General features: G+C 42.0%; 1 protein-coding gene across 1 annotated transcript; it reads left to right on the forward strand.

The window, feature by feature from the left end:
- Nucleotides 1-367: 367 nt before the first annotated feature.
- On the forward strand, nucleotides 368-12,717 carry LOC136588236 (interleukin-17D-like). Its single transcript, XM_066587310.1, has 3 exons — nucleotides 368-499; nucleotides 8,554-8,801; nucleotides 11,686-12,717. The coding sequence occupies exons 2-3, from the start codon at nucleotides 8,554-8,556 to the stop codon at nucleotides 11,900-11,902; spliced, it is 465 nt and encodes a 154-aa protein (XP_066443407.1). The 5' UTR covers nucleotides 368-499; the 3' UTR covers nucleotides 11,903-12,717.
- The last annotated feature ends 2,663 nt before the right edge of the window (nucleotides 12,718-15,380 follow it).

Consider the following 15,380-nt stretch of genomic DNA (forward strand, 5'->3'; position numbering starts at 1 on the left):
TTTCACAAGAACTGACCACAGTGCTCCTATAATAAAGCCACAATGTCCCACAATACAACCAGTCCCTTCCCTGTTTATATAGTAAGTCATAATGCAACCAAAGCGCACCTGTAGTATATCCACTGTAATAACAGTGCTGTCCCCAGCCGTGTGGCGTGCTATATTTCTCTAGAACTCCATAATACTCTTTTCCTTGCAACAGCCCGTTCTTCTCGTAACACCTGAGGGGAGTGCAGAGTGCATGGCAGGTGTGACAAATCTGGGTGTGTTTTTTACAAGCAGTTCAGGGCTGGCCTCCATCCAGAATCCTGGGCTTCGTTCAGTTTCAGGTTACGACCAAGAGAAAAAAAAAACAATAGGGAAGTTCAAGCGAGCTGTCCATCATTATTAGTAGGCGGCATTGGCAGAAGGTTATAAAGGCAGCCAGGAATTCAGTTCCACAAACACATCTCTTGCTTCTTCCCTTTAAAAGCCCTGGGTCTAAGAAATTACAGCCGAGGTGAGATCCAATAGATAACTATCCAATAGAGGGGAATTGTTACTGATTCTTATAGATGATACAAGTTGTCATAATACTGTATATCATTCCTTGTCGGCTTTATACTTTTACACAGGACTGCAGGTAAAATTCTGCGTTAACTTTAGTATTATCAGAGTGCAAAAACTATGCGGCTCCCAAGTGTTCAGTGACAAGTTCTGCTCTGCTACATCTGTGGAAATAAAACTTACATTAAGACAATTTCCATTTACATTGCAGAATCTCATCTATCTATCTATCTATCTATATACTATATCTATCTATCTATCTATCTATCTATCTATATACTATATCTATCTATCTATCTATCTATATACTATATCTATCTATATACTATATCTATCTATCTATCTATCTCATAGCTATCTATCTCATATCTATCTATCTATCTATCTATCTATCTATCTATCTATCTATCGTGCAAAGATCATTGTAAGGGACCCTTTACATGGGACTGAATTATGCCAAATTGACAGCTGCGGAATTCTACCCCAAAATCTGCAGGTGTAACTACGGATTTTGATGCAAGTTCCCATCAAAATCTGCAGGTCGTCTTTGGATTCTGGTGCAGAATTTTCCACAACTTGCGGTAGTCGTGCCTCCAATTTCGTCCCATGTGAAAGTTTCCTAATATTCCTACATGCTACATTTCATTACAATGTCTCTTTAGACTGCAGGTTTATCCTTTGGTACTACATAAATGTGTGCAATGGTCTTGAAATATATGTTGTTAGGGTTAGTGGTTGAAGTGTGGGCATTGCTGGCATACTCTTCCAATATGGATGTGATATATACATATTCCGTCCATGTAGGCACGACATATGCAACTATGTATTCCTCATCCCCGGGCAGGTACTGAGATCATCACTCATAAGTCTTTATAGCCTTTCATTATAAAGGATGTTCCCTCTCAAGAATTTGTGAGGTCTCATCACTGAGTTGGAGATTCAGACCTTGGATGGTACAACTATAAATGGCAAATCTGATGAGAGCCCAGTGCCCAGAGGTTATAAATGTCTGATGCCTGACCCTTGTTGCACCAGGATGGAAGTAGGCTCATTGATTGAATGGAGAGCTGCCCGTATATATGGACCTATTCAGTGTGCATTCTCGATATCTGGCATCACAGATGGGGAGTCCTCACCCATCTGTCATTTATAGTATATTCTATGAAGACGCCATAAATGTCTAATGTGGGTAAACCCCATTAGGCAATATTTATAAAGCCATGGAAACCACTTTTTGGCCAGTGTTGGTATGAAGTACGGGCTTGGAGTAGTTGTAATTACAATATATGCTCTATAATTATTCAGAATTTCTTTTTAGGCTAGAGGGACATATCTATAATTATGAGTTGCGCCCAAGGAACTTGGACACAATTGGCACTGGACGGCACATAGACCCCCTTCCGTGTGCTGCCCGATATGTCCTATTCTCATTTCATGGATGGAAATATGACATGCCATGAGTTTTTTTCACATGGATCATTGTAAAAAATTGCTAAAGTGTATAGCTTCATAGGCTATAATGGGGGAGCGGGCTGTCTATGGAATTACCTGACAGCACATGGCCAGAAAATGCAGCCGTGTAACTATAGTCTTATAGTCCAGTTTTATGACATGGATGATTCAGACTATGAGCCAGTAAGAGGTAATTAATACAGGTGAGTTTTAGAGTTGAGTTCTGTCCAAGTTGTTAACTGAGTAAACTCAGATAGGACTCGGACCCACTTAAATCAATGCGGCTATTCAGACCAGCGATTTTTTTTTCACTGACTTATTGTACATGTGAAAAAAATCCCAGCGTGTCCTATTCTGGTCCAGTTCACGAATGAGAGTAGGACATGCAATGTTCACTCTCCTGCACATTGGACAGGATGGGTATCCATGTGCTGTCCGATAAGAATTGTGCCAGACAACCTTGGGCGCAGCTCGCACTGGCTGTCTGAATATAGCCTTATGGTAGTTTCACATCTGCAGTAGGGATTCCGCTTTCCTATTCCATTCAGGGAGCAGGAAAGGGGAATACCCGAGACTGAATGGTTCCGTCTTTGCACAGAACTGAACAGCTCTTTTTCTTCTGGTATTTTCAGCCAGACCTCCGACCGGAGGTTCCAACCCAAATGTGAAACCAGCCTAAGTCTCAGTTCAGTGATGACAATTTGTACAACTCTGTGGAATATATTAGAGCCTTGTTTGGTGCAGAGTGTTAAGGCAGCAGAATGCAGTCCTCAGCTCTCGCTCACAACCTGAAGGTTGCAGGCTCAACCTCCGCTTGGTTCAGGTACCCGTCTCAAAGTTTCCATCCTTACCGAGGTTGGTAAAATGAGTAGCCAGCTTGCTGCGGGGTAAAGATGTCTGGGGAAGGCAATGGCACACCACCCTACAAAAACAGTCTGCCAAGAAAATGTCACAATGTGACATCATCCTTGGAGTCGGTCACGACTTGGTGCTTGCACCAGGGGACTTTATGGAATACATTAAAACTATATAAAAAGTGGCAATGCTACCCATGTGGCAGTATCCTACCCAACATTTGCTCTTGGAACCAATACGTTGGACAGGTTGTTTTTTTCCTGGTTGGTCTTGTTGTTTCCTCCAAGAGAGGACATTCTGGAGGTGACGGACGGCCATTCATTCTTCTCCTATCTTCATAGTATTGCAGTACCATGTATGTTCAGCCAAAACATACATGCATGCTAACAGGGGAGTTGATTATTTTAGCTGCAGGTCTGGTGAGGTTTATTACCTCCCTGCGTTCACCAGTCTGTCCATCTAGCAGTCGGTGCCAGTAGTTAAACTTGACCCGGAGTCTCTGTAAATAGCTCTATCGATGAACCAGAGCCATAGTCCAATCCATCTGATACTTTGTGTGCTTTGCCTTGTATGTTTGTTGTTTGGTGATTATCGCAGCGTGTATCTCGCTTGCTCAATATGCACAATCATAAATCATGGAAGGAAACTAAATGGAATTTTACAGCCTAGCAACTGCTGTAAAAATGTTCAGTGAAGGGAACAAACACACAGACATCCATGAAGTGTGCCTACAAGAGGGACCAAAAGTGCACTGCAATATCTGCTGAGGTTCATTAGTCCTATACTTAATCCCATACAACCCATTACCTCCCACTACTTCCAATAGCCCTATATTGCTGCAGTGGCTCCACATACAAGTACCCCTTTTCCTTTATATTTCTGCCCTTGCGCCATTGTTGAAAGGTGAATGCTGCAGGTACGTCTTATAGTTATGGTGATCCTAATCTTGGATATTTCTCAAACTACACAAGTCATTTTGCAGGGTTCTGGCAGTTCTGCTCCTGTCCTCGTTGCACAAAGGAGTAAATACTGGTCCTGATACTAAGTTAATGCCCTTCTACGGCCCTGTCCAGCTCTCCTTGTGTAACGGCCCGTGTCCTGGTGCTGTATCTGCTCTTGAGACTGTGCTGGGAGACACAGCAAACCTTCTTGTGACAGCACGCATGGTTGTGCTATCCTGGAGGACTACCTGTACAACTTGATTGGGTACCGCTTCATACTACCAGTATTGGCAATGATACTAGCTGAACTCAAGACTAGAGAAGAATCAATCAGGAAGGATAAGAATTCAAAACCATTCCTTTTCCTGGTTGTCTTGCTGTTGCCTCTCCAATATACCGGTTGTCACTTTCATTTGCACCGAAGCAGGTAAAACTGATTCACAATGACTTATGGCTCCTAACTAGAAGTATTGATATCCCTGAAGTTCAAGTGACTTGGGTTATGGTGGAGGATGTTCAAGTTAATTTTTTGTTTTTTAATTTGTGCTCTACATGTGTAAAAAATAATAAACAATCCTATACTGACCTTTCCTGCCTTACTGCAGCTCCGTCCTCTACGTCAGGGTGCAGTGAGCCTGTTTACTGGAGATCACAGGCTGCTGCAGCTAATTACAGACTCCAGTACATGAATGCTGAGGTCCACGATTGGCTGAAGCAGCCTGTGACGTCCCATACACAGGCTGCTGCAGCCTGTGACATCCCATACACAGGCTGCTGCAGCCTGTAACATCCGATACACAGGCTGCTGCAGCCTGTAACATCCCATACACAGGCTGCTGCAGCCTGTAACATCCCATACACAGGCTGCTGCAGCCTGTAAATACACCATCAGGGTAAAACCAGAGACCTGGAGCTGCAGGATTCCAGGGCAGGTGAGTATAGGATCATTTATTATGTTTTAAGATAGTGAGCAAGGATTTAAAAATAATAATAATTAAGACATCCCCTTTAAGTGTGACCTTATTTTTTTGAGCAGTGTAAAAAGGAAGAACTAAGGATGCTTTCACACATGGCATATTCACTGTGGGCTTTCTGCAGCAGAAAATCTACAAATATACGTTGGCCAAATCTGTACTTAAATGGTGTGGATTTTATCACAGATCTGCTGCGGGTTTTAATATTTGCATTTCAAGAATTGAAATCTGCACTAAAAATCCTCAACATAATTAGATATGCTGCAGATTAAGAATCCGTAACATGTTTGAAATATGCTGCGGATTCGATGCAGAACATTACTGCTCCATGCGGAGATTACAAAAACTATGGGATTTCTGAAGAAGAATCCACTGTGGAAATTCCACAGCATTTTTGCCATGCGTGAAGACACCTTTAGGCCCCCTGCACACGGGCGGAAATTCCGCAGCGGGATTTCCCGCAGAATTTCCGCATGTACACGCCTGCATAGGATTGCATTACAATACACAATCCTATGTAGATGGCCGCGATTTGTCTGCGCGCAGAAAACAAATTGCGGCATGCTCTATTTCTGTGCGGGCTCGCAGAGCCCAGCACAGAAAGGTCACTACCCAGCCGCCGGCTCTGGCCTGCGCATGTGCCGGCAGCCGGCACATGAAAGATCCAGGGGCCGCGGGAGCAGGTGAGTGCCGCGCTGCTCTCGCAGCCGAATCAGACCCGGCCGTCTGCAGGCGGCCTTATACTTCTCTTTACTGCTAGATCCACTTCTTGCTTTGGTCAAAAAACTGACACAAAAACTACAAATACCTTTGTGTGAGACCATTCCAATTCTTTTTTTTGGTATTACCCGCGTTTTGATTTATTTGCGCTGCATGTTCACTATATGCGCTGAAGTCAACTCTACTACATTTCGGACTTTCCCGTTTGTACGGCTGCATTGCTGTACTGTTAGGTCTGTGTTGAACAGAAATGTTTTGATCACTTATCTTCTTTAGATGAAATGTCAGAATATTTGTGGAATGCGGACGTTCTGGTTATACTGCGTAGGAATTTTTTTGAGATTGAAATCTGACAGTTTAAACAGTGTCAAGTGAGTTGAGGGTGAGCTGTGCAAACATGGCGGCAAAAAGGGACAAATGATTGAGGTCAGACCATGAGAGAAATGTTGGGTTTTGGGCAAACAGTAATTGCAAGCTTAATTTAAATGGTTACTAATGTTTCAAACAATGTGTGCTTATATGATAGGCAATGTGATAATTAGCAAAAGGGCAATTTATTTACCTAAAATTATGTACTAAAAAACCCCTCTAAGGTTCTGGCCACAAGGCGTCTCCCCTCCTCCCAAACTTGCCTACTGTCAAGTGCATACGTGCTCTGCTTCGTGCAGTCTGCAATAAGTGGAGAAAGGGTATTAGTTATCCTGCTCATTGAAGTCTATGAGAGCAGTGGGGAGGGGGAGGAGGAGAAGGAGGGAGAGGCACACACAGAGGTCCTGCTAGAGCTAATGATGAGTTGCTGCCATTTATTCACATCTCCACTGCTCAATAATGTTGCACAGTGTCCTACATGACAATGCAATGTATCTGTTACAGACAGTTATAGAACAGAATTTGCAGTTATCTGCCCAGTGTCTAGAACACAGCAGACCAGTCAGGCTCCTCCCACCAGTCCTGAAGGACCTCAGAAATACAAGCTGCACAGGGGGAAAATGGAAAAAAAGGTAGAATACAACTCATGTGCATACATGACAACTTATACTGAAAAGTTATATCTGAAAACTCAGGTATGCTTTAATGCTTCTTTTCCATACACATTGGATGAAATTTGTCTGAACTCAAAATTTCGGTGGGACTGGCCGATTGTTGTATAGCTTCTCCCAACAGATGATGCCAGGAAAAAGAAAGATTGGGCATATTACATTTTGATGCCCAATCCTTTGTTCCCCCTGCAGATAAGACTCCATCAGAGGTGTCTGGCTGTGACCTCCTCCACTGGCCCCTTGAAAAACATATGAACGCTCGGCTGAATGTAGCATTCATGTGTTCGAGGGAATCAGGAGGAATAGCTGTCAGCCAAAGAAGCATTCAGCCCTCAGTTATCATAGGTGTATGGGCAACTTAAAGGGCTACAGATGTATGACGGGATTATTTAAGCTGGCCATAGATAGGTGATAACTTTCAACAAGAAATTGTTTGGCCCTCAGCTAACTCCTGTGACTGCACTGCAAAATATACTTAGCCAATTGCTTATAGCAAGACGAGTGTCTGCTATATACTGGCACTGCTTATCTTGCTAGGAACAATGGGATCTGTTTCCCGCCACATGGCACTTTGGCCAATCAGCTGTTCAGGCGCCTGCTGTCACCAGACACTGAACCTGCCATACCAGCACCAGCCACTACACAGTGGTCAGAGCAATCTGCTTCTGCTCAGTAACCTATGTTTTGTTGCTGACAGTGGGTGTCTGAACAACTGATCGGTTTGGGTCCTGAGCAGCGCACCCCAGGTGATCCACTATTGATGACTATCCTGAGGATAGGTCATCAATAAGAATAAGCATGCTCCCAAAGACATATACTCGACTCCAAGGAACTTAAAAGGAGTCTTCCAAACTGGATAATGCCTGAAACCTGACTGTACTCCCCTTTTATAAACACATTTGCATACTTTGTTTAAAATGAGGAAATACGTTTTCTCTTATTTTGTTTATTGCCTCCTTTTTAATTATACATAAATACTATCACCTTATTAACCCACATATAATCACAATTATGGACTCCTCATGTGTGACAGTCCCTCTTATTAATACATAGTACTTGTGTAACTGGAAACCTTGAAAAATGATTTGTTGTCTATCAACTGCAGGAAGAGAAACAGAGTTCTCTAATCTGTGAATGCGCAATATTTGTAGTACAACCAGAAATAACCTATTTTGGGTTAATTTTTCTTCTTGTTGCCTTTTATAGCTGCACATTCTCTTTCCCTTTCCATGTTTGCTGACTAGGTCGGCTCTTTTAGTGTGATGTCAGAGCTGTGCTGTGTGCTCTGGGCCAAAAAGATGTCTCTTCCTGCTGCTCCACCTCCCCTCTCACAGCATACAGTCTCACACAGACCCTTGGGGAGAGATACTGCAGCTGCATCCTCCTCCTCCTCCATTTTCTAGACTTAAATTTGTATGTTAAACTGCTTTTATTTTGTGGACTAAGGGGAATTCTGAATATTTAAAAAGAAGCTGAAGGAATGGAAATCCAGACAACTGGAATGTAAGATACTACTTCCCCCTAATAAAAATATATTACATGTACTACTGTATAACTAATATGCAAATAAAAATGTAGATATTCCATATTTGCTCCAATCATTTAAAACATATGTGGAATGATGCACATTAAAAAGAAAAAAAAATCTTGCTATTTCTATAGCGCCAACGTATTCTGCAGCGTTTTCAAGTAATTTATTTATTTATTACCCCCCCCTTCCCCCAGCCCCAGCAAGCTGGGTACTGATTTTACTGACCTCGAAAGGATGGAAGGCTGAATTGACCTTGAGATGACTACCTGAACCATGTGGCGATTGAACTCGCAACCTTCAGGTCATGAGCGGGAGCTTAGGACTGCATTTCCTTTGCCTTCGCACTCTGTGCCACACATGGCACTCTGTTTATATATTATAGCGAACAGTGTTGTTGGGGAATGCTTCAGGACCTCATAAAGAATTGCATCAATTGTTTTCTTAAAGACAACAGGCAAAGTATTGAGCACTTTTCTATTTTTTTCCTCATGCAGATGAAGAAGCTGATGCTCTCCATCATTCTGATCTTGTCATTCCCGTTGTGTCAAGGGAAACGCAGCATGAACTGCAAAGATCCCACTGAAGAACATTTAAGGCAGAAACTTGAACGACTGTCAACAGATTATCTACTGCCAAGCAATTCAGACCAAATCCCTGATGCAAAGATGAAAAAATGTCCTACAAGTGTCAACACCTCCTCAGAGCTGATTCAAGACAGGAGTATTTCTCCATGGTCTTACAGGTGAGACCTAAGGGTCCCCATACACATTATACTTTATTCATTCCAACCTGCTGATAATGGCAGCGCTGGATGACTTTCTGATGTGTATGGACGCGGCTCAAGTTTCCCCCCCGACATCAAGAAGAATCAGGGACTTTGAATTTCAGCATCCGATCCTTTTGCTCCTAAAAAAATGCTTACCTCCCTGTAACATATATAATAGTTTCTATTGTGTCCCTCTTTTCTTCTGTAACATATATAAAGGTTTCCATCACTGTAAACTCAACTGGAGCAGCCAATGTCAGGCAGCTGCTGCCAAGGCAAATGGGATCATGGGGTGCATCAAATGAGGTCTAGGCACACATAACAAGAACATTGTTCTTCCTTTTTACAAGTCACTGGTCAGACCATACATGGAATATTGTGTAGAGTTTTCGACACTGGTACCCAAGAAAAACGTATCAGAGGTTGAGCGGATTTAAAGACAGGCAACTAAGTTAATAAATGGAATGGGTGGACTGCAATATCCTGAGAGGTTATCAAAATGGGGGTTATATACTTTAGAAAAAACGTGGCTGAGGGGCAATGTACTAACTATGTATAAATATATCAGGGGACAATACAGAGATCTCTCCCATCATCTGTTTATACCCAGGACTGTGACTGTAACAAGGGGACTCCCTCTACATGTAGAGGAAAGAACACAACAACGTAGAAGGGATTCTTTTCTGTAAGGGTACATATATAAAGGTTTCCATCATGTCCTTCTCTCCTACAGTAACATATATAAAGGTTTTCATCATGTTCCCCTCTCCCCTTTTTCCTCCAAACTACACAAATTAAGTTATTTAAGTCTTTTCTGGTAAGTTTTGTTTTTGGGATCTTCCATCATTTTTTAAAGCCAACATAGGACTTGTTCTATTTTTGTCATTGTCTTTCTGTAGATGAGGTCTCCAGAACTGCATTGTATTCCGGATGTGGTTTCACCAGAGCTCTGTAATGCAAGATCACAATCTCCCTCTTTCTACTGGTTATAGCTCTCAATATGTAGCTGAGCATCCTTACTTTCTTCACTGCCTGACCACATTGTTGAATCATTTGGTTGAAATCAGAACCCCTAAATCCTTCTCTTCTGAAGTCCTGAATAATACAAAACAGCCGATAAAATACTCAGCTATTGAACTGCAGTTTCCATTGCTTTGACCATTTATGCAGTAAGGCTAAATGTACAAAAAAATCTACACCAGCTATGAGCAGGAGTGGATTTCCCACACATTACCGCCGAGTAATACTCTAAAAATCTTGTCATTTAGTATCCAAATTATTCCACCATTCATTGTCAATGGTAAAGTCCCCGGTCGTGTACGGCAGTTAAGGTTTACTTGCTCCCAGTAATCCAGTTCTTTTTTTGGGCATCCTATGGATTGGGAGCCCTGCGCAGTTGTCCAATTTGCCAGCCTAAAACCAGACTTATTTGACTATGGTAGAGGCTTTAATTCCATACCCGCTGAAGATATGTTATGTCATGTATTTACAATGTTACTATTACTATATATATTTCTATATACATTCTTCAACATTGAAATTGTAACAGCAAGAAGGAAAAGTCATGGAATTATGGAAAGCATAGGATGGATAGATATATTAATGATATGCAAATGATAAAAAAAGGAAAATGTTCTACCACACTGAATACACTTAGGCACGCCAATCATCAAGATGCACTGCTAGCTGCTCCTTTTGCAATTGCTGACCAACGATGTCCCGGATATGCTCAATGGGAGACAAGTCTAGAGTCACCAAGGCCATGGTATTACATTTAGGCCATGCAGGCTGCTCACAGTAATAACTATGTATGAATATATCAGGGGAGATAAAGACGGCTTCTGGGACACTTCGAAGAAATGGTCATGCCACTGTGGCCAAATCAATATAACTCTGATCTGTTAATGCACCTGAAATGAAGACTAGAGGGGCTAGAATGAAGAGTAGAGGCTAGAGGAGTAAGACTGGTGTGACGTTCCAGCGAAAAGGCCTCTGGCTATCATTACATCCAAGACAAAAGTGGGACTCATTGCTGAAGAGGATAGACATCCATTCTAGCCTCCATTGCTGCCTTGCTCTGCACCATGATAGCCTTTTAGAGTAGTGGCATGAGTTCAATGGAACACCTCTTGCTGGACATGTTGCTCATCATAGCCCAATGTTGGGCAAATGCCTTCTGATGGTTTGTATAGACAGTGTATAGACAGGCTGGACTAGATGGACATTGTCTTCATTCGGCCTTACGAACTATGTTACCTTGTTACTATTTGACGCCCTAGGCTTGTTGTGTGACGTCTTATTTCACTGGCAATACTGATTGGAACACTATGTTCCTTTCTTCTAATCTGATAATCTGTCCATGTAAAGGTTCACCTCTGTGCACCTTTCGCTGTCATTTGAGTAGTTCTCCCAACCACGGGATATGAAATGTTGAACAGTGCTGACATCTTGACCTACACGTATAGTGATCTGCCAGAATGATAAAACCAAGGGCTCTCAGTTCAAGTTTTCTGTCTCTCGCAGTTTGCAACAAGTAGTAATAACTGACATGCTGACGAACGGGAGGCATCTCACAATCATGCCACAAGACTAAACCTTTTGAGTTTTCGCATGGCTGAAAAAACTTGCCACAGATTGGAGCTAGGTGCTGGATCATTTGAACATTTGTATATCTTAGCAACTCCTTCAAAGTCCTCGATTTGCATTACCTTATGACTTGCCCTTCTTGGTGTTGCAATTTTAATGTTGTAGTATTCATATGTACAAGCTTTGAAATTCTTGGCATCTCTGTAACATGATAATTCACTAGCATCTATATGAGTGGCCACTAACCCGATATTCTTGTTTTTTTTATTTTTAGGATCAATGAAGACATGAACAGATACCCAAGGCAGATTGTTGAGGCCTATTGTCTGTGCAAAGGTTGTGTTACCTCCAAGGAAAGCTCAATGGTCAGTGAACCCTTCTACAGAGAAGTCCCAGTCTTACAGAAAACCAAAAAGTGTAAGAAGTCCCGATTCATCTACAAGCAGAAACACATAAAGATTGCTGAATTTTGCATTTGCCGATTCCACTGAAGACCCGGGACCAGGACAACCTCCAATCTGACATCTGATGTTACGGAGATAGCTTGGACTGACTTCGGTTCACCTTAATAATCTTAATAGTCTGTTAAGCGAATGATGTAGTTCAAGTGTCTAATGGATTAACCTCCCCCAGACATCGTTATCTGTGCTGCCATAATCTGCAAACCTTGTTTCTGAGAATTCTTTATATGACCAAATTTTTGGGAATCTGTAGATCGACCATTTAATGAAGAACAAACTATCAACATGACAGTAAAGAAGCACCCGGATGGAGTAGAAGGAAAATCTAGTCCATAATTACCTTGCATTGGGCTAACCCTTTCCAATCCAATTTTGGATTCAGGGTTTCCTAAAAGGCTTTCTCTTTTTGCTGTTATACAACGGTGCCCTCTGTTGGCTAAAGCCAGTGTGTGTGTACGCCAGAGAGCCTCCGTCAGAGTAGTGGCTGGCATTAGACGGTAAGAATAACCTGTCGGATGTCTTCTGACATTGGAGCTGTACAAGCTTCAATCAGAATGTAGGAAGACGGCAGACAGTGGATTGGAAAGGGTTAATCCAGTAAACGTGTCATAGTTTGGATGTTTTTACAGTCTGATGTATTTGGATATTTTTGTGTGTGGCTTTTGTACATTGTGTTACTGGGACCGTGAGATGTTTTGGTAATTTTTTAAGTACTTTTGTGTGTATGGACAATTACTGTGTTTGATTTGTAAATGCGCTGCTGTATAAAGTTAAGTGTGTGTGACGTTTTTATGCTTTTTATGTAGAGTTTATATCTTTTATTAATAAAATGAAGAATTTCTTTATCCAAATCAATATTACTAAAAAAAAGTTTAAAAGGGGAATCTCTTCCTATTATGTTTTTAATTAGGGGTTGTCGGAGATCTTAGTTTTCTTGATGGCTTAAAGTGGTTTCCAGGTTTTCTACCATTGATGACCTATCCTCAAAATAGGTCATCAAGAGTCGATCAGCAGGGGTCCGTAACTTAGGATCCCCGCTGAGGATAGGCCATCAATAAGTCCTGGAAAATCCCTTTAACCCCTTGAGTGGCACGCCCGGAAATTTTCCAGGACGAGCTCCACTGCCGATAGTGATATAGCCCGGAAGATTTCCAGGCTGTGTATCACTATGGGAGCTACAGAGCACAATGCCACAAGCTGTGGCATTGTGCTCTGCCTGCACAGACCCACAGAGAACAAAGCAAGGGCTTTGAAAAACCAGCAGAAGATATTGCCGATCTGCCGGCAATCTCCTGCTTCTAAGTCTCCTGCTTTGTTTATAGGTTGCCATAGAGACCATCGGCTTGTCAGAAGCAAGCAGATGGCCTCTGTGGCAGGGAGAGCTGATGCTTGGCTGTCAGAGGACAGCTAGGTACCAGCTCTTACAGCAGAGATCAGAGAAAACCTCCGATCTCTGCTGTGTTAACCCTTTACATGCTGCAGTCTATGTGACTGCAGCATGTAAAGGGCTGTCACTGCAGCATGTAAAGGGCTGTCACCATGGGACCCCGGAATGTGATCAGGGGGTCCTGATGGGTCCCTGTGGAAGTCCCCTAAAGGGACAAAAAAAAAAAAAAAAAGGAAAAAAATTATTTAAAAAAATTATAAAAACACTTGTCTCCCTTTACTTTGTAAAAAAATCAAAAATAAAATCACACATGTGGTATCCATGTGTCGTAATGACCCAGAGGAGGACGTTAATACATTATTTAACCCCTTAATGACATGGCCCCGTTTTTTCTTTTTCCCCATTTCTTTTTTTCCTCCTCCCTGTTTAAAAAATCACAACTTGTCCCGCAAAAAACAAGCCCTCATATGGCCATATCAATGGAAAAATGAAAAAGTTATGGCTCGAGACGCAACTGCAAAATTAGTTGAAATTCAATGATTAGACCATTTTAAAAAACCTGCCCTGGTGTATCTGACAGGGTGGTAGGAAACCCGCCACTCAAGGGGTTAAAGCAATTTTTTTTATTTGTGGTGATCCAAAATTCCAAATTTTGTGCATTTTAACTTTTTTCTATTATGTCTTCATAATGGTTAAAACTTCACTTTTTTTCTGATACAGCCCTAAATACCTGCATAGATATTCAATTGCATAATAAATCTCTGGCTGCAGCCACCACTAGGGGGAGCTCACTGTATACTGTTTTATTATTGAGTATAATGCAGTAAGGTCCTAAGTTCCAGCTAGTGGAAGCTGCAGACAGGTACATTTTTTTTAATTTAAAAGGAATGTATCACCTATACTTTCTTCGAATTCAACCCAGAAATTGATACATATTCATTTTTTTTTCAAATCGGTGTTTATTCTCTAGAGAATTAGTTTTATTCTATTGTCTGTACATGACTATGGAGACGGCCATCTTGCCTGAGCTTTTGTTAAAAGCATTTAGAGATATGCATTACAGCAGCCTCATGGGCCATAGGAACATAGAATGTGGAATGGAGATGACTCCTTGACTTCTATAAGAAACTGTTCTGTGACCTGCACAGAAATCATTATGCAAGGGAGAGGGGAGGAGGAAGAAAGCTGTGAACATCATCTATTATGGATGGAGGATCCTGTGTTATTAATAGATTGTAATTCTGCCTTTGATAATGAAATGACTGCTGAAAAGTGACTACTACAGAACAGGAAGTATCAGACTGTTGTTAGGCTTAGTGACCAGAGAGAAAACTGCAGAATTTCAGGATTTTTAAAATACAGATAGTAACATGGAAATTTTTTAAAAAAATTTAAAGAATATGTCTAACTTAAAAACTTGATTGAAGCAATACTCCATATGTATGCACAAGGTTTGGGGCTCTGTCAGAACAGGATGTAAAGATATATTAGAAGATTAACTAGCACAAAATGTTGGAACTGAAATCAACACGATGTTAAAAGGTGGATATACAGTTTACAGGTCTTCCTTATGTACACAATCTATATTTTGGGTCCTTTCATTAAAGGGGTTCTGACATGAATAATGTTTTTATGCTTTAACAACAGCCATTGTTCCCTGGTCTGCCTAATGGACACAGGGAACCCACGATTTTTGGCTGTTAAAGCATAAAAACATAATACTGTTGCTGTTGTCATCAGGGGGTCATCTCCCAGCAGGCAGTCTTCTTCCTCCGACGAACCAAGAATGGGCCGCCCCTTCCCCCGGGATTGTGCGCATGCGCAGTGGAGAGGTGCCCTCTGACAGGAGTCAGGACGGGCCGCGTCTCCACTGCGCACACGCAGAATCTCGGAGTTCAGCCAGGACGGACGGGCCGCCCACAGCAAGCATTGATTGTGACGTGCTTGTTGTGGGCGGCCCGTCCGTTCACCTCGGAAGTGGCTGACAGATGGAGCAGAGCAGGAAGTGGTCATTTTGACTGCTCCTGCTCTGCTTCTAGAAGCCACAGAAGAAGATGCTGGATGGAGGGGACATGCCTGGTGATCGGTCCTGGCCAGGCAAGGTGAGTAACATTTTTTTTC

The sequence above is a fragment of the Eleutherodactylus coqui genome, chromosome 13, assembly GCF_035609145.1.
Source record: "Eleutherodactylus coqui strain aEleCoq1 chromosome 13, aEleCoq1.hap1, whole genome shotgun sequence".
Taxonomy (NCBI): domain Eukaryota; kingdom Metazoa; phylum Chordata; class Amphibia; order Anura; family Eleutherodactylidae; genus Eleutherodactylus; species Eleutherodactylus coqui.